This window comes from Protopterus annectens, chromosome 5.part0 (genome assembly GCF_019279795.1).
Source record: "Protopterus annectens isolate FY-2018-M chromosome 5.part0, PAN1.0, whole genome shotgun sequence".
Lineage (NCBI taxonomy): Eukaryota > Metazoa > Chordata > Ceratodontiformes > Protopteridae > Protopterus > Protopterus annectens.
In genome coordinates this window covers 1,112,992,847-1,113,017,127 of record NC_056735.1, presented here as the reverse complement: position 1 = coordinate 1,113,017,127, position 24,281 = coordinate 1,112,992,847, and the positions used below count along the sequence as shown (strand labels likewise).

The 24,281-nt window shown below is 42.4% G+C and overlaps 1 protein-coding gene across 1 annotated transcript in view; it reads left to right on the top strand.

The window, feature by feature from the left end:
* Window positions 1-24,281, top strand: part of LOC122802327 (mitochondrial intermediate peptidase) — a 2,150,265-nt gene that overhangs the window by 720,155 nt on the left and 1,405,829 nt on the right. The window contains exon 6 of the mRNA XM_044071968.1: window positions 4,544-4,612. Coding sequence (XP_043927903.1) covers window positions 4,544-4,612 — 69 coding nt within the window. The remainder of the gene's footprint in view (window positions 1-4,543; window positions 4,613-24,281) is intronic.

Genomic DNA, 24,281 nt, shown 5'->3' with positions numbered 1-24,281 from the left:
TATACTCTGCATACCTCCTCAGCACATGTCCAAACCAATGTAATCTTGCATCTCTGCCTTTGTCTCCAAACCTGGGCTGGCCCTCTAATATACTTATTCCTAATCCTGTCCACCTTCATCAGACCCAGTGCAAATCTTAACATCTTTAAATCTGCCACATCCTGCTCTGACTCCTGCCGTTTTATCACTGCCACCGTCTCCAACCCATATAACATAGCTGATCTCACTACCCTTTTGTAGTCCTTCCCTTTCACTCTTACTGGTACTCGTCTCTCACAAATCACTCCTGACACTCTTCTCCACCCACTCCATCCTGCCTGTACTCTCTTCTTCACCTCTCTTCCACACTCACCATTACTCTGAACTGTTGATCCCAAGTATTTAAACTCATCCACCTTTGCCACCTCTACTCCCTGCATCCTCACCATTCCTCTATCCTCCCTCTCATTCACACACATATATTCTGCCTTAGTCCTGCTGACCTTCATTCCTCTTCTCTCTAGAGCATATCTCCACCTCTCCAGGGTCTCCTCCACCTGTTCCCTACAGATCACAATGTCATCTGCAAACATCATAGTCCACGGGGACTCCTGTCTGATCTTGTCTGTCAACCTGTCCATCACCATTGCAAATAAGAAAGGGCTCAGAGCTGATCCTTGATGTAATCCCACCTCCACCTTAAATGCATCCGGCATTCCCACTGCAGGCCTCACCGCTGTCACACTACCCTCGTACATATCCTGTACCACTCTTACATATTTCTGACACTCCTGACTTCCTCATACAATACCACAACTCCTCTCTAGGCACCCTGTCATATGCTTTCTCTAAGTCTACAAAGACACAATGCAACTCCTTCTGACCTTCTCTGTACTTTTCCATCAACACTCTCAGAGCAAACATTGCATCTGTAGTGCTCTTTCTTGGCATGAAACCATACTGCTGATCACTAATCATCATCTCCCTTCTTAACCTAGCTTCCACTACTCTTTCCCATAACTTCATGCTGTGACTGATCAGTTTAATCCCTCTGTAGTTACTACAGCTCTGCACATCACCCTTATTCTTAAAAATCGGCACCAAAATGCTTTTTCTCCATTCCTCAGGTATCCTGTCACTTTCCAAGATTTCATTAAGCAATCTATTTAAAAATTCCACTGTCATTTCACCTAAACACCTCCATGCTTCCACAGGTCTGTCATCTGCACCAACAGCCTTTCCATTCTTCATCCTCTTCATAGCTATCCTTACTTCCTCCTTGCTAATCCACTGCACTTCATGATTCACTATCCGCACATCTTCCAACCTTCTCTCCCTCTCATTCTCTTCATTCATCAGCCCCTCAAAGTACTCTTTCCATCTGCTCAACACACTCTCCTCGCTTGTGAGTATGTTTCCCTCATTATCCTTTATCACCCTTACCTGCACATCTTTACTGGCTTGGTCCCTCTGTCTAGCCAATCGGTAGAGATCCTTTTCTCCCTCCTTAGTGCCCAACTTTTCATTCAACTCTTCATATGCCTTATCCTTAGCCTTCGCCACCTCTCTGTTTGCCATGCACCTCCTCTACTTATACTCTTGTCTACTTTCTTCATCTCTCTGACAGTCCCACTTCTTCTTCGCCAACCTCTTTCTCTGTATACTCTCCTGTACTTCATTCCACCACCAGGTCTCATTGTCCTCCTTCCTCTTTCCAGATGTCACACCAAGCACCTTTCTAGCCATCTCCCTTACTAGTTCTGCTGTAGTTACCCAGCTATTCGGTAACTCTTCGCTGCCACCCAGTGCCTGTCTTAACTCTTCCCTGAACTCCACCTCACAATTACCCTTTTTCATTTTCCACCATTTGATACTTGGTACTGCCCATCACATCCTCCTCCTCTTCTTGATCACCAATGTCATCCTCCAAACCACCATCCTATGCTGCCTAACTACAATTTCCCCTGCCACCAATGGTTCAGTAATAATGACATGCATATGTTCACGTTTCTGGTGAGTGCTAATCGTATTATAGAGTGTTCACAGTGAATTTATTGATAAGAAGCAAGCTCCAGATGGTAGAGATGTCATTCTGAAGTTTATTTTACAGATTGACAGGATTTTCATTTCTTCTTGTTAAGGCAGTGTCATCCTTGTAATTACAGTTGCTATGAGGAATGTCCCAGGAAAGATAGTTTATGAAAAGCGAGAAGATGAATGGATCAAGAACAATACCCTAGGGAACACCTTTGGTGGTTGTCCCTGAAATATGGGTGGTATTAATTCCTAGGAGTGAGATGATGTGATTCAGAGATAAACCACTGAAGAACCTTAGTGATGAAGTTTGTTTAACTATGATTTTGAAGCAGCAGTAGTGAGTTTTTAGTGACTTTCCTAAAATCCAGGAAAATAGCCCTCATTGTCTTGCGTTGCTCCACATTGGATTATATGTGACCTGTGAGTGAGTAGATAGCTGTGTTAACACTGTAACTGGAGTGGAACTAATGCTGCCTACCATTGGGGATGTTATTTTGTGATATAGTCATTGATTTGATAATCTGTTCTCTCCTCAGGAATTTTGGTGACTTTGGGGGAGGGGCTAGAAGTGGATCGAAAATCATTAGCTGATAAGGCGCTATAAACTTTGCTAGAGGGAGAACTACTGCATATTTAAAACTGCTGAGTAGTATTTTGGTCACGAGTGTGAAATTAATAAGAAATGTGAGAGGCTTACTGGGTACTTTGCTACCTACCGTAAAAATACAGGAGTGAATGTTGCAGAAGAAAGGATGATAAGAGCAGTCACTATTTTTGAGATGTTTTGAATCTTCCTTGTTGCTAATGACCTAGGAGTGGAATGGAAGATGGTCAGTGATCATGTTTAGAGGTAGAAAGGTGGTGTGTGGTTGTGGGCAGTTAGGAAATAATTGGTTAATTGTGAAGGGGAATTGCTGGTTGTATCTTTTAAGCTATCTTTTGGAGCTTTTCTCCCTGGGCTGCCATTGAAAATGGGTTTTTGCCCAGTCCGACTTTATCAATCAAGAAAGGCAAATAGATATATAAATGTAAATAAATAAACCCTGAGACAAGTGTGGGGTTGAAATTTGGGTTCTGAACTGGATTTGGGAAAGATACTGGAGGAAGTGGATTTTTCAATGTTTCCAGAATTTCATAGGATGTCCAAAGTAAGAACTTTGAAGTGATCTACAGTACTCTAATTTAGCCTGGTTTCTTTTAAGTGTTACCCCAGGATTTAATAAACTCCATGTAGGCATAGTGTAGAGCCTACACTGCGTGTTATTGTGCCCATGTACATGGTTCCCCCTCTGCAGCGCACCATGCATATTAATCATGGTGCATTGCTGAGGGAAAGCTCTGGAACACGGTTATTGAATCTGTGTAGGAAGTGTAGTGCCAACTGTGTCCACAGATGAGTAAGACACTCCCTGGACTGTCTAATGGTATAATGTCAATCGTGTATTTAAGTGTTGTAATTGTTTATTTGTTATTTGCTTCAGTTTTACTTGTTTTGTTATATATTTTTAATTATGTTTTTTAAAAAGAATGTTTGCACAGTGAGGAGCGCAGCAATGTTAAGTGGTGCCAAGACACCTGTCGGACATCTAAAAATAGAAACTGGATGCAATTATTTATTTATTTAAAGGTCACATTTAAGCATAGCTGAGCGGGTTTGTGTGGCACAGTGCTCAGCAGTGCTTATAGGCAGCTGAAAGATGTATGTAGAGGTGTAGCTGAATTCCACATATTCTCGTAGCTAAATGGGTAGAGGCACAACCTCATGAGCACTAGGTGCAGGGTTTGAATACATGCAAAGGAAAATAAACATTTATTTTTGAAATACAAATTATACCAGTTTTTATTTAAGTTCTGGCCTGCTGCTCTCTGCTAAGCACCACATAAATACAATACCAACTGAAAATGTTTATGCAGTGCTTGGCTCTACTTAGCTGGTTTGTGCATTGCTAAGCATTGCCACGCATATGGGTTTTTGCACTGCTCAGCTGTGCTGGTTTGTGCACTGCTAAGCGATGCACCACATTTTTAAATATTGCCCAGTGGCATGTAAGGGGAGGAAAACAGGCTATATTAAGCCCAATAGACAGAAATATAGCATAATCCATTGGAGTTCTGTCCCTGAAGGATACTGTGGCAGGCATTGGTGAGGGTTCACGTTTCCTGGCACAATGTTGGGGCATCCTGGTGTCCAGGGTCATGGTCAGACTCATTGTAAAAAAAAAAAAAACAAAAGAAGGCCGGCTTCTGCAGGGAGGCAACCATGGCTTAGAGTGCAAGGTGGAGGCCTGGGACTGGCTGGCAAGGGACCTCACCAGTGCAACTGGTATCCCTCACACAATTGAGCAGTGTAGTCACCACTACAACTACCTGAAGAGACATAAGAGGGATCTCTTTGATACCAGGCTCCAAGAATTTCACGCAGGAGATGTCCCACATGTATGTAAGCGCTTGTACTTCTGTACCACCAATATCTAATCTGAATGTCTGCTAAGCTGGTATGCATAATGGTGTTCTTCTCTCCTAACAGCTGCTGATGAGAGGGCTTGCAACCTCGAGGCACATACCAGGTGATTGGCCAGGTTGTGCCATGAGTGTGGTGAGTATGGATGTATTATGCTAACTGTAGTGAAATAAACAAGACAGAGTAAAGCATTACCGGAAATAAAGTATGTACATTAAAGTTTGTATTGCAATAAATGTGGACTTAGAGCTGTAGTACAAGAAATGAATAATGCCAACTGTAGTGCAATAAAAACATGAAATAATAGCATTACTTGCATTAAAATACATACAAGAAAGACTGTAATGCAGTAACTGTGGAAGCAGAGGTTTATTGCAAGACCTGAATAATGACAGCTGTTCAATAAAATCTCAAAACAGTATCTGAAACTGCATGAAAGTATATTCAATAAAATCTGTAGTGCAATAAGTGTGAAATTACAGCTGTTTGTCAAGAAATGAATAATGCCAACTTTTCTGCAGTAACTCATGTACCACTACCAGTAACACCACGGTTACTTGCGTACATCAGGTTTGTCTTGATTTAACTATTGCAGTACAACTGTATGCATTCAGGCAGTAATGAAAGGTGATTCAATGAAATATAATACTGTATTAGCCATAGCATGCAAATATAATGGCAGCCAACTGTTTTATTTAACACACACATTACTGGTCAAGGCTGTTTCTAGGCCAGTATTGTCCACATAATGCTCTGTCATCCACAAACAGCAGGTAAGCAAGGTATACGGGTGAGGTAGCCCACTCCATGATAAGATATTGTTGGTTGACTTCACAGATATTTCAAATCAGTAACAATATTGTGTGTACACCTGCATTCCATATACTAATGTATAAATTACCTACCATCGCTGTCATGCTTGTATTTCATACATGTGTGTTCTACTGTCACTGCAGTCTAGTATACAATTGTAGTAGTACTACCAGGACATATTTTGGTTCCATGTCAGCTCTAGGTAAATGTCAGTCAGTTCAGTAATCAGCAGTGGCTCAGTAGCTCAGTTTGTTAAATGCTGCATCTGTAGTACATTTTTCTACACACAGACCAGGGTTCTATGCCAGTGCTATGTAGTAATAAATATTGCAGTATCTTTCCCGTAATGTTTACAGATTCTCTCTCCAAAGGAACTACAGGTAAATGGGTGTGGTAGCCCATATTATGAGTAAATAATTGTGTGTTTAGATGTCACAGACTGTTAAAATCATTAGCAAGAATGTGAAAGTACAGCATAACGTGAAGGGAATGACTATAATAATAATAAAATACAATGAAATAAATGTAAAATAATGTGCAATCATGGTGTGGCTGTATGCCTGGAGTGTCTGTTCAGAGTTGCTACAGCCAATTCATACATTCCATGCAGATGTCCACTGCAGTTACTGCTGTTGTGTTCTATCCCCATGCCTGCCGAGCAAGGCATGATAGTTATGTAGGGTCTGTACTCTACACATATGTTTCTCAAGTGTAACGCTGTCACATAATGTAATTATCAGTGTGTAATCCATTTGTCACAGGATTACCATTGGCATGATTACCTAAAATGCAAAGTATCACTACATTAAGCCACAGTACACCTTGGTAGTTATATAGGTCCACCTAATGTGCCAGTGTTCTGTGTAGTAGTGTACCTGCAGTTGTTCCTGCATGGCCCATACTGTCCTATGTGAATAGCTTGAGAGGTCTGTACATGCTACCGCAGCTATAGGGGACTTGTACACATGAATAAAGGTCAGACAGAGTAGATGGTAGTACTGTTGAAGTAAATAGCCTATAATGGTACTAATGGACTGTTTTACTGTCTGTCTCCACCCCTTATCTTCATTTCATTGTTATTGTTATCCATTGGTTATGGTCTGCTATTTACATATGTTGTTCAATTTTCTGTATTTTGGGCATGTGTATTATTATTATTTATTATAATGGTTGCATATTAACATATCTTGTTGAATTACCTATTTTGTTGGCCATATGCTGTGTTACTGGCATGCTGTTAACATACTTACTGTTGTGGCATGTATTGTTGTGTTCCACATACTATGCATTGACATGTAATTAAGTTATTTCCACTGTTTTGGTATGCTGTTATTACTAACCATGTTTTGTTCATAACTGACATACACTTATTGTTGTACCTCCATCATCACAGCACGTCAGGGTAGGCTGGTTCCCGGTGATATTGCTGCCTTGCCTCAACTAGCAGTGGGACTGGGTCCTAGCTTGTCTGGGACCGAGGCCGGTTGTGTCCCCTCTGTTGCCCCTGCACCACCTGTGGCATAGAGTGGAACTGCGTCCTGAGACAGGACCCGTCCTCCCCCTGGGAGCGGTGATGGAGGGGCTGTAGTCACCCAACAGGAACTGCAGGTCATGGTGTGCAGAATCATTCATTGCACCTATGGAGCATTGCCTGCACCATATTCAGAGCACACTGGCTAACCTGGTGGGGGCAGGCTGGCCCGGGCTCCCACCCTCCAGCACAGCCACCATCGGAACAGTGAAGGAGCAGTGTTGACTGCCCATGAGTGGGGATGTCAATCATACTGCTGTCGTCTGGAGTCCCATCCAACTCCGATTCCACAACACACTTCCCATCCAAGGTGTTTACCCCCCCATGTATCACACTCCACCCCTGTCTGCTGTCTCGTTTGTCTTGTCTGTCTGCTGTTGCATCCTCTCCTACCCAACTTAACTCCTTACATGTACCTATGTCTCTTCCCCAACATTCCACTCTCTACTTAAAAAAAAAAAAAGGGAACCTGTCCCACAAAAAATAGGATCCCGTAAATAGCTCTCCATTTTGGACACAACTAATTTGGTTCAATTGGCTTGACACCATATTTATGTTGTCCTTACCACTCTCTGTAGGGTTTTAGAGTCCTAATTCATCTGCAAAACCTGTCAAAATGCACAGCTGGATAAGATAGCTATGGTCCTTCCCTACACCTGTCCTGCCTATCCCTACCTGCCTTTCACATTGTTTTTTCCCCATGCTTGCCCCATTTCACCACTTTGCTATGACCCGTTTTTCTTTATATATTTTTAGTATGGGTTTGCCTAGCGCAGTGCGCCATGCTGTTTTGGTTAGCTCAGCTAAAATGAGCTTAAATGAGTTTTAAACAGCTTTAATGTGTATATGTGTTTATGACAGTGTTACTCACATGTAGAAAATAAACACCTCTGCCAAGTGTAGAACCCGGGCCCCTCTCTACTATAGCATACTGCATTAACCCACCACGCTACCCTGGGTCTAGGTTAAACAGGTGTTTCCAGTAAAACATACTGCTTCCTACTTACAGACATTATACATGTAAGTGAAATAAAAAGCTAATGTGAAAACTGGGAGTGTATCCTGGACTCTGGTGCAATAACAAATAATGAAGACATAGTAATGGATGTAAGTGAGGCCTGTGATAGCAGGTACATGTGCCCTTTTATCAGAAACTTATGGTAAAGATGCCTGCTAAGGCAGCAATGACAAAGTAGATGTACAGCTGAGACCCTGGTGTAGAAATTCATCCATGTAAAGCCACACACTCATGGCTGAGGAAGTGTTCCTCACAACCTAGCAGGGCTACAGGGAGGTAAATAGAGTGGGAAGAAATAGCCAGGGAATTGTTATGGCTAGGCTTGTATAGGCCCTAGGGCCGATAGCCTATACCAATCTATGAACCTGTATATGTGCACATATATCCTAAAAATACACATGCATTTGCAGAGTTTCAGTAGTTCAGTCTGTTAAATGCCTTGTGTACAGCACATTTTGCAACATACAGTCCTGGGTATGAATCCATTGTTGTCACACTTCAGTTACATTGTTGTGAAGACAGCAAGTAATGACTGAGCCATGCATGCATACTTCCCACAGGTTACTGCTACTTAATTAAATGCTACTCAGTTTTGAAAGACAAAGGCAGGGACCCAATGCACATATCCGTATAGCCTAACAATATCTTGCCTACTATTATGTTAGTTCCACTGTTGCATAATAGACATACCTTAAGCACATGCCCCGATTGCACTGTATAGAATACCCATGCCATGGCTTTGCCCTGACGACAGGCCTAACACAGCTGACAGAGATACATGTACAGCTTGCTGTCAACCAAAGTGTTCACACTCCCCCCATGTGTTGTACTCTGCAGCATACACAACTGTATGTAAAGGTAGTTGTAGCAAACCTACCATACCTCCCAATCCCCTAGCGGAAGGGATCTGGATCATGTGTAAGAGTTTGCCCCTACAAAGACACTATGTTGATAGAATAACTGCTATTGCAGTGGTATTCATAGTCTGACGGGTATGCAGTGTGACACAGACATGTGTGTCTTCCCTTACTGACAGCCCGCAATGATTGCCGGTGCACTGCCAGATGACCACAATGGTATGGGACAGTGACCACAAAACTGTGGTCATACATCATAAATCTCTGCAATGGACGTCTTTTGTACCTACCCTCTGTGATGCTGTAGTCTCCACACCTCAGTAATGTCCATCTCATAAAGAGAGTCATCTCATAAAGAGAGGCCTGATGTATTGCACTGTGGTGGCATGTCATTGGCTAATGATAGTACAGTACAGCTGTTTTGGCTGCATTTAGCACAACTGAGCCAGAGAGTGGTATAGGGGCGCAATTACCTGCTATTGAGCAGTAACTTTCAAAGGCAAGTGGCGTGTTATGAGGAACAGGTCTGTATGAGACTTAACACACAGAGACTGTATTATCAAAAGATTACTTGAAGCAAAGTTCAGTAAAGGAGTACTGCTCTCCACCAGGTATGTAATAGATTTCTACATGTAGCAGGATGCAGATGGAAGGCTGGAGGTATGACGAATAAGGATTACGGCAGTAAGTCTCTGTTAGATCTATGGTGATGACATGCCAGTGATATTCTGCTGTCCTACATCTACTCACATGCCTCTCATTTGTTCCTGATTTCAATCACATTCCAGCTCTGTCCCTGTCAATCCCACCTCCAGTGATTGGCTGTTGTAGGAAAGCTAGTGGAGTACATGTAGTACATAGTGATAATAAGGGAGGGTATACACCCTTGTAACGTAAAATGATGTACTGTAATTCACCTCCTTTCATTCTTTGTCTCACATGTTGTTGTGTCTTTCGGCTTTTCCCGGTTAGGGGTCACCACAGCGGAACTCCTGTCCGCTAATGTTTGGCAGTTGATTTTTACGTGCCGAGTTGCCAGCCCTGACGCACAACCTTCAACGAAGGTATGCCCGTTCACGCATGTCTCCACGCAGAAGGCGCTCTAGCTGAGAGTCGAACCGGTCAGCGTCTTACTGTGAGGCGACAATGCTACGGCAGCACCACCGCCGCAGATATTCTTTGTCTCACATAATTAGTTCTGACATTGTAAAACTGAGCCTGAATGTCCCTGATGTACTCTGGCAAAGTCCCTGTGTCTGTTGACATTTGCCCCTATTTGGTTGAAAGCTATGTCTAACATACCTGTCAACCTCCTACAGCAAGAACTCAGGGCAAAGCCATAATCAGTGGGGGGGGGGTGGGTCAACGGCCCACACTCATGGTTCCTACCTGAGGCAGTGATAGTACTACTGGCATATCATTCTCAATATAGGTGTACTGACTGTAGGTTTAGGTGCATCACATACACTGTCAAATTGCTGACAGAGATACATGTACAGCTTGCTGTCAACCAAAGTGTTCACACTCCCCCCATGTGTTGTACTCTGCAGCATACACAACTGTATGTAAAGGTAGTTGTAGCAAACCTACCATACCTCCCAATCCCCTAGCGGAAGGGATCTGGATCATGTGTAAGAGTTTGCCCCTACAAAGACACTATGTTGATAGAATAACTGCTATTGCAGTGGTATTCATAGTCTGACGGGTATGCAGTGTGACACAGACATGTGTGTCTTCCCTTACTGACAGCCCGCAATGATTGCCGGTGCACTGCCAGATGACCACAATGGTATGGGACAGTGACCACAAAACTGTGGTCATACATCATAAATCTCTGCAATGGACGTCTTTTGTACCTACCCTCTGTGATGCTGTAGTCTCCACACCTCAGTAATGTCCATCTCATAAAGAGAGTCATCTCATAAAGAGAGGCCTGATGTATTGCACTGTGGTGGCATGTCATTGGCTAATGATAGCACAGTACAGCTGTTTTGGCTGCATTTAGCACAACTGAGCCAGAGAGTGGTATAGGGGCACAATTACCTGCTATTGAGCAGTAACTTTCAAAGGCAAGTGGCGTGTTATGAGGAACAGGTCTGTATGAGACTTAACACACAGAGACTGTATTATCAAAAGATTACTTGAAACAAAGTTCAGTAAAGGAGTACTGCTCTCCACCAGGTATGTAATAGATTTCTACATGTAGCAGGATGCAGATGGAAGGCTGGAGGTATGAGGAATAAGGATTACGGCAGTAAGTCTCTGTTAGATCTGTGGTGATGACATGCCAGTGATATTCTGCTGTCCTACATCTACTCACATGCCTCTCATTTGTTCCTGATTTCAATCACATTCCAGCTCTGTCCCTGTCAATCCCACCTCCAGTGATTGGCTGTTGTAGGAAAGCTAGTGGAGTACATGTAGTACATAGTGATAATAAGGGAGGGTATACACCCTTGTAATGTAAAATGATGTACTGTAATTCACCTCCTTTCATTCTTTGTCTCACATGTTGTTGTGTCTTTCGGCTTTTCCCGGTTAGGGGTCACCACAGCGGAACTCCTGTCCGCTAATGTTTGGCAGTTGATTTTTACGTGCCGAGTTGCCAGCCCTGACGCACAACCTTCAACGAAGGTATGCCCGTTCATGCATGTCTCCACGCAGAAGGCGCTCTAGCTGAGAGTCGAACCGGTCAGCGTCTTACTGTGAGGCGACAATGCTACGGCAGCACCACCGCCGCAGATATTCGTTGTCTCACATAATTAGTTCTGACATTGTAAAACTGAGCCTGAATGTCCCTGATGTACTCTGGCAAAGTCCCTGTGTCTGTTGACATTTGCCCCTATTTGGTTGAAAGCTATGTCTAACATACCTGTCAACCTCCTACAGCAAGAACTCAGGGCAAAGCCATAATCAATGGGGGGGGGGGTCAACGGCCCACACTCATGGTTCCTACCTGAGACAGTGATAGTACTACTGGCATGTCATTCTCAATATAGGTGTACTGACTGTAGGTTTAGGTGCATCACATACACTGTCAAATTGCATACGTTATTGATGTATTGTACTGGCATCATTAACTGGATGCAGCTGATGTGCATGTTATAACGGGCCTGACTTGTCTGTGTATGTTGTGAGTTTGTCTGTTGTGCATGGGAGCAGAGATGTGAAGATGTGGAACTTGTACTGCCGTTATGGAACCTCATCTGTAATAGTCTGTGTGGATTACCATACATGTTAGTGCAGGTAGTACTGTGCTGCTGCTGTTTTGCTTCTCAGAGGTGACTGGGGAAGTTGGAGTCCGTCCCCCTTGCAACCTGATGTCACTGTCTCATTGGATGTTGCTGATGATGGTGGCCATAGTGAGGCACACGGTGGGGTTGTCTGTGGCTGAATTTGTCCCAGAGGTTGACATCCGTCTTCTGCCCCCATTTTCACTGCACACAGTTAGTATGCCCACAAATACCCAGTCCCCAGAGGCCACATATAGTGAATAGTCAGGGGGTGGTGACATTGAACAAGGCAGCTTGACAACTATGGCTTCAGTAAGTGTAGACACTGGCCATAGACAGAGTTGGTGAGGTCCCATACAGGCAGATTGACAAGGGTGCTTGTTGGAGGACTGCTGTCCATCCACCACCTGTTGCAGGTGTCACATCATGGCTCACTTGCCGCATGTTTTGGTCCATCATGGAGGCACAGGCAAGTTTGGAATGCAACGCCACAGGGATGCTTAGGGTTATGGATGCAGCATGCACTGACATCTGTGACTGCCTCCAACGCACTGTGGACACCCTGGATTGTTTCCTTACCATTGTGGATAGATGGTGGGCTGAGACAGTGCCTGTCTTTGAACGCACAGTGTCTGTGCTGGGACATCTGATTGGAGTTGGGCATCAGACACATGAAGGTCAACAACACCAACTCTGGGACTCCATGTGGCTGTGCACAGTCATGTTCCCGTACTGGCAGTACTTACAGTGCTACAGAGTGAAGTGTGCTGTCCAAACCACGATGTGGAAGGCCATGGGCACGTGGTCCTGGGTGATCCCTTGAAAGACACAGTCCCAGCATATTGCAATCACTGTCCAATGCTGGCACAACATCTGACCCTGGTCATGGTGGTGCCAGTGCTTCTGGCAAAGCCAGTTCATGTGTCTGTGGACAGAGATACACACATGTAGGGCTAGCACTGGACTTTTGACTGTGTACATGCACACACTCAAACACCACTGTTGCTTGCAGGGCACCAATAGACACACACGGAACCTCTCCATTGCCCATCTAACCCGCATACCTTCCTCGCTCACACACATGCCGTCACTTGTTTGGCAAAGCCTAGGCCCCTGGCACTCCCCACTGTGCATGTGGTGATACCTGTTCCACTACAAGTGTTGTATGCTGGCATGTGTCATGACTGCACATCAAACTTCATGCAACTTTGTTGCATGATGTTAGACTGGCAATAGAGTTACAGAATGCGGGGCATTTTACCTTAGTGTACTACAAGTTTACACTGCTGTCATCAGTAGCAGCCAAATTAGTGTACTATAACTTTACACTATTGTCTTCAGTAGTAGGTAAAATGTGTCACACCCAAAAAGCTCTGCCTAGAATTATTGTCTCCTCCAGAATTTCATTCTCTTGTTTCCAGCCCAGTGTCTTTTAACTACCATAGCTGCACATTTGTCCAGGATTATTTTAGCTTGTGCTCACATGCATTTACTGTGTATACGCACACACGCAAACACATATATCCTGAAGTGTACTGACACACACTTCCTTCTCTCTGTGGTAATTTTGCCACCAGCTAGGCGATTCTTGCATACCAAAAGCACAATTAATGTTTACTGTTCAAATAAGTCAACTGTTAAATGTTAGTATTGAAAGCAGTATCTTGAGCAGTAATTCTTTAAAAGATAGAAACCATCCGTTGAGTTTGCAATACACATACCTTTAAGATAATAAACCTTCAGTCACAAGCATTTCCAATTGAATAATAAAATTCTTTACTTGAAAGAAATAAGTTTAAGCAATGCACTTAAATCAGCTGTAAATTAGAGCTTAACTAGACTTTTTACTACTCTAACTTGTAAATTCCAGGAATTCAGTCCATTGCACACATAAGCAGGGCAGAAATTAATTATCTTTTTCTCTCCTCCTTTCTCTTGTTTTCTGTCCTCTGTATAATTAAAAGATGCCAGGTAGTTTTTTTTTTGCCAGTTAAGTCCACAGACCTATACTTCTGGGGAAGGAGATGTAAATAAGATACTTCATTTTCTTGCCCTGCAGTAGCATTTCAAGTAGAAGTAAAATTTTAAGCACTGTAAATGTGTGCAGATTTGAAAAGCCATTTTTACTTCTTAACTCCTGTGCTACAATTTCAGAAATAGAAAATGATTATATATAGTATTATATTTTGTATAGTTCAACTTTGACATGCTTTAAGATTTACTTGAAGTTTAAAGAAGTTGCATTTATTTTAGCTTTACACAACCTTATATATGTACTGAAAGATAGTTGGAAGCTTTACTCAGCTTGTCGTTTATCCTCTAAAAGCATTTGTTCAGACTGTTGTGTGTGTGTGTGTGTGTGTATATATATATATATATATATATATATATATATATATATATATATACGTGTGTGTGTATGCATTTATCTATATATATATATATATATATATATATATATATATATATATATATATATATATACACATATATATATATACATATATATATATATATATATATATATATATATATATATATATATATATATATATATATATATATACACATATATATATATATATATATATATATATACACACACACACACACACACACACACACACATACATGTATAAGGCTTTAAAGCTAGCTACATTGATTTTCTTTCAACATGACGTGTTCAAGAAAATGCTTTTGAAATTCACACGCCATGGAAGGTTAGAAAACATCTTCTATGTCTGTTGATCATGGAAGATTTCAGGCTAATACCTTTAATTCCAATGTGTCCTGTCCTTTAGTTAAAGTCAAATTGTTTTTTGTTTCTGCTTCCATGCTTATAGGTTCTACACTAGCGTCTTACAGTACTCTGAAACTTATAATGAAGGGAATCCTCCCTTAAAAGCCCCAAAACATTTGGTTTGTTCAGTTTGGGATCTAAGCTTCATGACTGGAAAGGGAAACCTCCATTTGAAGCCTTTAGAGCATTAGTTTTGTCTAGCATGGTATGTAAACTTTTTGACTGCAAAATTGACCATCTTCTTTGAAATTAGTTTACATAACACAACTTATTCCTAGCAGATTCTTGTATTGTCAGCAGTCATTTCAGTCAGAGGACTCACCAAGATGCATACCTGATGTGCAAAAAACTTTGTGGTCTTCATCGAACATGTATTGTTTCTCAAAATACTGTTTTGGCAGCTTTCTTAATTACAGTGGGCAGACTATAGATGCATGTTTTTAATACAAATTTAACCTATTTAAAATAGATTTTGCTGTATTATTCTGACTCGCAATTCAGTTGTATGTTTAATTTTGTGCTCTGCATAACTGTATATTCTACTGTAGGATGAAGAGATCCATTCTTATGAGCCAGTAGGACGGAAACTGCAGTCTTTCATTCCCCTCGAAATCTATAACATTTCCAGACTACTAGCGTACCCCATTACCAGTCGTGCTTTGCCAGCTAGTTTCCTCTTGTTCAGCTCACATCAGGGAAAAAATGCAGCCAGAGGCAGTATTTATCTAATAAACCTTGCTTATGTTTAAGTTCATCTAATCTTGGTGTCACTGTTTTCATTTAGCTTTGCATTGATGTTAAGTGACTTGCTTTTTTATCTCTGTCTCCTCTGACAGTTATGATTAAAGTGATTGTCAGTTGTCTTTTAGACCTTTTTTTCCAGTTTTGCTATTTATTTTGTGTTTTAGAGCTCAGGTTAGCAGTAGATCTTATGTTCTCTTTTCAGTGTGCCTCAATTAGTGGGTTTATCAGATCCATGTGGATCTGAATCCGGCATGTCATACAAGACATTCACTTTCAGGGCTCAGGCTTGCCCCTCTTCCCAAGACACACTGCCATCCTATCAACCCTTCAGATCTCGTTTACTGCTTTACAAGCAAGACATAGTCTTCATGGCTTTTCGCTCATTGAAGGTTGTATTGTGGTTCATTTAAGTGCTTTATCACCATTTTTGGTTAAATAGCCAGGCTTTTTCTGTCCACTTGTGTGATTTTCTACTGTTTCCTTCTAGTGCTAGTTTAGCTAGTTTGTAGATTTTTCATTTTCACATTCTTGTGGTGGTTCATGCCTTTTTTCCGTACCCCTTCCAATATTTAAAAAAAAAAAAAAAACATTTTTTTCTCTTATGTCATTCTTTGGAACAGGATGTGTTGCATTTTATCTCCTTGGGGTATTTTATAAGCTTGTGAATTTCTTATAGTCTCTGGCAACTTGTTTTGTGCTGACTTTTCCTATAGGTGTTTCTCCTGTTTGGGTAAGCATTTTTGGTGGTTGTGCTTTTACCATTTCTGACAAGGCCTCTGGCTTTATAAAGTGATCAACTTGTGAACACAAAATTTTGCCCTAGGCTGTGCATTTCAAATGTTTCTATTCTTTGGGATGGCTCACCTTCAAGAGGACTGCAATTTGTGAACTACTTTCAGGCCATGGGCCCTTTCAGACTGGTGGTCAAAGCTAATTCTAATTGGCCTTCTTCCTGATATAATGGGAAAGATCACCACTGGTGTGTCTGCTTCTTCTGAGTTGAAGAAACCCTTGGAGAAGTCTTCGAAAAAAATCTAAGAAAGACAGAACTAAAGAAAAGGAGATTGAAACTGATAAGGAATCCCACAAGAGACCCGGAACCCTTTGTTGGTTTCTGGTCCAACTCTAAAAATCCTGCATTCCACGGATCTGTCTGTCGAGGTCTCCTTGACTCCAGTGTTAAATATCCCTAGGATCCGATCTTTGACTTTGCCTGGCATGTCAGACCCTGTTTTATTTCTCCCAAGCCTTCCCCTCTACATCTTCATTCTTCATCCATTCCTTTGGAAAGACATGGGCATCATCTTTTAGATCCGTGTGGTCCTGGAAGCCAATGTGGATAGTATGATAAGAAACTTCTTGAAGTCGCATATTCATTTGGGGTTATGCCCACTCCCCCCAATCCTGGTATTGCAGGTTGTATACCTGCCATTCCCATTATGTTTGCTCCTTCCCTGAGCTAGCCTTGGGATCCAGTACTCTTGTATCCAGGTGCATCCCTGATGGTGCCTCCTTTGTAGTTGGTAGTCTGGATGTCTTTGACTCAGACTGTATCTTTACCTCATTTAACTCCAACCATGTCAGACTTCGATGGAGCCTGAATTCAGTGGGTCAGCACAAGGCTTCGGGAGTCGAGGGTCAATTCCGAGGAGCTAGGAGCCATCTTTGCCTCTTAGTGCTTCAGCCATCTATAGCTCTGCTCTGGCAATGGCCTTGGATCTGAACCATTTTAGGAGAAGGCCCATGTCCTGATCCACCCTAACCTTGCTGTTTCTGGTCCTTCAGTTCCTACTCATTCATTATATTTGGGACAGACAAACCCGAGTGGTCGTGAGCAAGCCCAACCTTTAGGCTTTCGTGATGATTCTGACTCCTCCCCTGATGCACTTGTGGTGATCGAGTGCAAGAAACAGTGTAAGAGGAGGCATTTGGATTTCCTTCAGCAGTCCCTAACAGAAGGCACTAACCTTGATGCGGGGGAAGATGCCCAAGGTCTCGCGTGGAAGACACCTCCTTCGGAAACCTCCTTGAGTTATTGTGACAGAAAGGAAGCAGGTTCACCATTGTCCAATCCTAGAAGGATTCATTGATCCTGGAGACCTCTGGATCAAACCCGTCTACATCCTGGGTGGTCCCCCCTATGGATGATCTCATTCACCTTGTCTCCGAGCCTGTCTAAAAATCGTTCCTCTGTCCATCCCCCCAGTAAGGAGTCTCAAAGCATAGGATGGATTAATGTAGTATGCTTATGATTTAAAGACCTTCATTTACAGGTACTGAACTACATGGACCTCCTTACTTACCTTCAGAGGGACTTGACCAGAAAGATTTTTAAGGTGATCTCTGGTGTCACAAGAGTTCAAGAAGTTGCTGGAGTCCCAGTTAGCCAACATGCAGTCCATATCTAATGTGTTCATGTGCCTTCTGTCTGTGATGCAAATGGCACATCTGGGGAATCAGGTGTCAGCATTGCTCTATGCTACCATGCCTGGAGGTGTTTACTTAAGTTTGTGGAAACCTTCAAAACATTATTCTTTAATGCCCCCTTTGTTGGGTCTACTCTTTGGGCCTAATGTTAGAGTCTCTTACCAGGCATGAGCTGGAGTGGAAGAACCTTTTTGCCACTGGGATGCGTTTCTCCACACCTAAAGGTCCTTTCCCCACAACCAGAAGGGTGGAAAGCATTTTGTTTCCACAAGACCCAAGATTTTCCGTCATCCACTCGTGGTGATAGAACACCTTGGGCAGAGGGAGAATGATAATGGATACCTCTCAAGAAGAAGAGGTGGCCCACAACACCCAGGGTTTTGCTGTCCATTTACCGATAAACCTTTCAGTGTTCCTGAACTCTTGCTTAACTTTTCTGTTCCGGAGGCAGTTGGGGGATATATATCTCTGCACCAAGAAGCCTAGATAGCCATCACTCAAGATTCTTTGGTGCTGAGAATAATTTCCACAGATTACTTTATCCCTCTTCTAATGCGGTGGTGGTGCTGCGGTAGTGTTGTCGCCTCACAGTAAGACGCTGTCCAGTTCGATTCTCAGCTAGAGCATCTTCTGCATGGAGACATGCATGAATGGGCGTACCTTCGTTGAAGGCTGTGCGTCAGGGCTGGTAACTCTGCACGTAAAAATCAACTACCAATCATTAGCAGACTGGAGTTCCGCTGTGGCGACCCCTAACCGGGAAAAGCCTCAACAACAACTTTATCCCTCTTCTCAGTCTGGGGTTAAAGGCTCTTCCAGATGTTCCACCCCTTAGCGATGAGTAGCAGGTCTAGAAATTTCAAAGCTGAACAAGTGAGACATCCAGAAATTAACACCAGACCACAGAGGACCCAGAGTCTATTTGAGATTCTTTTTAGTTCCAAAGTAAAAAGGGGGACCTCAGGCAACTCTTGGACTGAAGCAGGTTGCACACCTTTGTCAAACAGATGTCATTCCGAATAGTTACAGTACAGTCCGTCTTGCCCATGCTGAGGAAGGATAATTGGATGTGCTCTGTGGACTTCCAAAACTCCTACTATCACATCAAAGTAGCCAGGCAGTCAAGGAGGTTCCTACATTTCCAGCTGTGAGACAGTCATTATCAATTCTGGGCTCTGCCATTTGGTCTCACCACAGCCCCTCAGTTGTTCAGCATGGGCATAGCTGTGGTAGCTGCATGACTCAGGTGGTAGGGGTTCCCTGGTATAGATGCTTGGATCACTGAGGCCAGTTTGAAGGGCTCCCTTATCTAAGCCCGAGACATCTCACTCTGCCAGTGCTTGTCCCTGGGGATTACTATCAACTTGGAAAAATCATTTCTGGAACTTGTTGCCACCTAGATATTACCTGTAGAAAAGCTTTCATTATCTAGACTGTTATCATTATGACTGCAAGCTTCTCAAGTGTTGTAGCACCAACATCCCCCTCCACCCCAGATTACTTGTCCATTGTCTTGGATCTATGGCAGCATTTATCTCCCTCATCCCTCATTTGAGATTCTACACAAGGGTCCTGCCATGAACTCTCAGTCCAGTGATCCATTCTTCCGCTGAAGGATTACCTGGTCAGACTCACCGCAATTTGCAAGTGTCACGTTAAGTGATGGATATCTTCCCATGTAGTTCCTTTAGGGTATCCCTCTGTGTTCCCTCCTCCATGGACCACAGTGACCATGGACACCTCTCTTCTGGGGTTGAGGGGGCATTTTGAAAGGAGAATGGTCTAGGGCACCAAGTCCCATAGTGTGGCCAAACGTCATGTCAGTGTTCTGAAGAAGAGGCTGGTCCTCCTACCATTGTAGGCCTTTTAAGATCACCTCCCCAGGGAGGTTGATTGCGATCCAGATGGATAGTGTGTCAATATCAAAATCAAGGCAGAACCTTTTCTTATCCCCTGTGGTGGGAAGCCTTGAGGGTTTGACAGTGGGCTGCATCTTCCCTTTGCTTTCTTCTAGTTATGCACATCCCTGGGAAATTCAGTATTCTAGAGGATGGATTGAGCAAGCCTATCCTTCTGCTTCATGAGTGGTCTCTCAAATCATCAGTGGCATCAGAGATTTTTAGCCTCTGTGCCAGCCCTGCTGCAACTTGATTGCAGTCCTGTCCAAAACTAAGTGCACCAGATTTTTTTCCCTGATCCCAAAAAAGGGACAGTCACCAAGGGACGTTCTGGTCCAAACCTGGTCCATGGGACTCATTCAAGCTTATCCCCCAAGCCCTCTAGTAACCAAATATCTTCTAAAAGCAGTTGGGTGCAAGACAAAATGATCCTCCTCTCACCCTCATTTAGGCTTCGTCAGGTCTGGTTCCCCTTCCTTTGGATTCATCTAGTTTGCTTTCTTTGGGTCCTAGATTCTAGTTTGGATTTGATATCTCACCCCATGGCAGGCCTCAAACAGGAATCAAATCCCTGAATTTCACTGCTTGTTTTTTCCACATCGGGTGATGACCAGAAGTTCCACGCTTTCGTCTGATGTAGGTCACATTCTTGTCTCCTCTCAGAATTCCTCTACTAGGAAAGTTTACAGAAGTAATGGAAAAGGTTTTTGATTCAGTCTTGCTGTAAGGAACTGGATCCCTTCTCAGCTCCACTTTCCTCTGTGTTGGATTTTTCTCATTAAGGTGTTAGTTACTCCGCAGTTAAGGTCCAGTTGGATGTTATTTCTAATTTTCATGTGGACAATCATCATATCCCTGTTGTTTCCTTCCGGGTATCAAAAGCCTTTTTGAAAGTTGTTTTTTGTTAAATCCACCATTTAGAGATCTGTTGCCTCCCTGGGACATTAATGTGTTGCTTCAGGTCCTCACTGTTCCCCCTTTTGAATGTGCTAGTACAGCTGGCTTGAAGTTTGTATCTTGGAATATATTTTTCTTAGTGGCCATTGCATCTGCTAGGAGAATTTCTGAATTGCAAGCACTGTCGTTCAAGCCTCCATTTCTAAACTTTTACAGGGACAAAGTTTTTCTCAGCACTAACCCAGATTTCCTTTCCTAGGTGGCATCTGTATTTGCCTTAAATCAGGCCATATATTTTGCTTGTTTTCTTTACCAGTTATTCTATCAGAGGTGAATGCCAATTACACACTCTGGAAGTTCGCCGTTAGTTCCACTTTTATTTACAAAAGACCTTGTACAAAAGGCCATTGGAAGTCTGACCAGCTTTTTATCTCTACCTTGTAGCAAAAGTTGGGTTCCAGGGCTTCTAACATTACTTTGTCTAGGTGGCTTTCTGAATTTATAATCTTTGTTTATAAGTCCAGAGGACTGCTTTTGCCATCCAAAAACAGAAGGCTCACTCCACTAGAGCACTGGCTACTTCTGAGGCTTTCTTTAATAGCGCCCCTATTAATGATATCTGTGAAGCCCCAACATGGTCTCCAAGTTCAAACCTTTATTTCTCATTATAAACTTGACCTACAGTCTAGATCAAGAGCTGCTTTTGGTTCTACAATTCTCTGGAATGTCCTTCTGTTGTGCCACCAAGGGTTACTTTAGCTGCAGACTCTGTCCCACTAGTTGAGGTGGATGAAAAAGACAACATCAGATATGAAAGTTAAGTACTTAATGTAAAACTTAGTCGCTGTTGTCTTCTTCCATCTCAACATTCTTTCCCACTGACACCCTTCCAAATTGCCACTGTTTTATTCCGGACTCCCGTGGCTGTACTGCTGTTATCCAGGGCCTTGTTCTTCAGCAATCTACTGATATACACCTGATTACAAAGGGGATGTAATTTAAGTGCTTTGCTTGGCTGTGAGTAGGGCAAACTCGATCTGAAGTGTTAACTGTGGCAGTGCATTATGGGAAGGGGAGGAGCCTATGCCTTAGAGCCAGAAGTCTTGCAAGAAGTGACAAACACTAATCTGTGTGGATCTGATAGATCCACTAGATGACACTGATGGAAGACGACACGGATCTTGCATTATGGGTAAGTACATAACTTTTGTTTATGGATGCTAAAGTATTCAAAAATGATACAAGTGTGAACACAATATTTCTCCTAAACACAGACACACATGTATCGGCTGTCTGAATGTACAGATGTGTCTTTAGAAGGAAGATTTGAAAGGAACATATGATATTTTTGCCTCTTTTAATCCACAAACAATAATGGCTAATAACAACCAGCTGCTGTTTTTTGGGTTGGAAGGGAGTTAATTTTCCATTTTTGAAGGGACTTTGTCTTGACCCTAGCCTTGAGGTCACCCCCCCCCCCCCAAGATTGTGCTGAAGCCCTATGAGCTCTCAAAAGACAAGACTGATAAATGGGTACTTGCGTATTATCACAACCAGATTATATACATATTTATGCTGCATTTATGTAGCAGACTGTGGTGGGGGTATTTTATTTCAGTCAGCTGCCAGTGTGAAAAATCACCATGGAATAAGCTATTAGTATACTATAGTGGTTTATTGCACTTTATTTTTTTAAATGTATATTTAAGTTAAACATTCACCATCATATTTTATACATGAAACAGTAGAGCAGCGACCATGTTTAAAAGATGACTGGATGCACCTTTACAAATTTAGCACTGTGGGGGTATATTAGCCCAGCCATGTCTTGCTGCAGCAGCTAATTTATATTCTAGCTTATTAGGTAGCACTTTAACCTTATCCATCTACTAACCCATAACGGGAAAAGCCAAAAGAAGAACAAGTGTACTAAAAACCTGTGAACCTTACAAACCGCTGTGGACTGTTGGGAAGTTTTAGTTCGTTCAAATACCATTCCCGATATTAATGATCGCTATTCAGCAGGGTTTTTTAGTAGAAACCAGCAACACCAAAACCAACCCATTGTTTCTTTTTTATTAATAATTTTTGGAAATACGTCACTCGAAATACAACATAAACCAGACAAGCTACTCAGCTGTGCATGTATAATGGGCACACAGTCCATTCCAGCTGACGATAGTTATCAATGATCAAAGTCTTGCATATTCAGTAGTTTATTTCTCCCCAATGTTCCAGTGGTAACTCGATAACGCATTCTCTGTGAAAAGATTTTTGTCAGTAAAGTCACATAAACTGTATGAGCCATAAACTTTTTTAGAATTCCTCCTGCTATCGTGCATTTCGCTTCTTTAATTGTTATGGAATTGCTGCAAACTAAAGAAAACAAGAAAATAGCATCAAGTGAAGTAGCGGCGCAGACATTCATCTTGGTTGCAAAATCTTAGCTAGCTATATATAACATACCTTGGCAGGAGAAGGGCTTGGAAATGAGCCGCTTCTCCTGTTTGAAATCTGGTCGCAATGTTACGCAAGTACCGATAAATGTAATAAGGGCAGAGAAAAAAAGGAAAAAAGTATAGATGATTCAGGTGATGTTGCTGAAGAACTGTAGCCTGCTAACAAAAGACCTTGGGTGGATCATTCATTCATATCTTTTACTAGGTCCTGCTGATGTCTCCAGTTATTGTTGTGGACCTTTCTCCTTCTAAGTTGCCATTGTTTCTTTGGTTAATGATTATGAGGTTAGAAAAAAAAGTATGCATTTTAGGCCTTTGTCTACAAGGTCCACTAAGTAATTTCAGAGCCATTCAGAAATTCTGGATATAGACTAGTGGAAAATGATGAATGCTTTTAAAAAGGTACAGCAGGAATTCTTTTGCATTCTCCCTTTCTGGTATCAGGGTAGACAGAGGGTCTTCTTTTATGCAGTCTTTTTCTGTCTTCTCATCCCACTTCTTACTGGTGACAATGTCAGTGCAGGTCCCCATGAGTCTTATGAACTTGCAGGCATTGACATCAGTTGGGGTCTCAACCTTAAGGCTATGAACTGTGAGGTCATTGCCTTCCAAGTCTCAAATATCAGCGATTTTTGGTAGCTCTAATGCTGATGTTGTTGGTGTCTGGGGTTTGTATGGTCATGGGCATCAGGGTTTGACCAGTCAGGATTGATCTTGACCTCCATATTGTTGAGGTAATTGGCAATCTCAGCAGGGTCAGCCTTAAAGCCTTCAGCTTCAGAGCTCTCAGTGTTGAGCTTTGGTTTGATGAACTCCTTGGTGCCATCATTTTGACTCTTAGATGCTAAAGGAGTTGAGTAATGAAGGCATCATGACAAGAATACAGTTTCACATGACAACATTGTGTTCTCTATCCAATCTCAGTGTGACTCACTTAGAATTACTGGATTGTGTTGTTGGCTGAGACGACAGCAAGTGCAGCATAGTTCCTCCTTGATATGCCTGGCTGTTCCTGAACGATTTTACTGATGATTCCAAGGTGTCCTTTAATGTGCTATTTAATGGGTCTACCCTGTTTGAACAAAATTAAAAATGTGAAGTTGTTTGTGTGAAATGCTGTTTCCAAT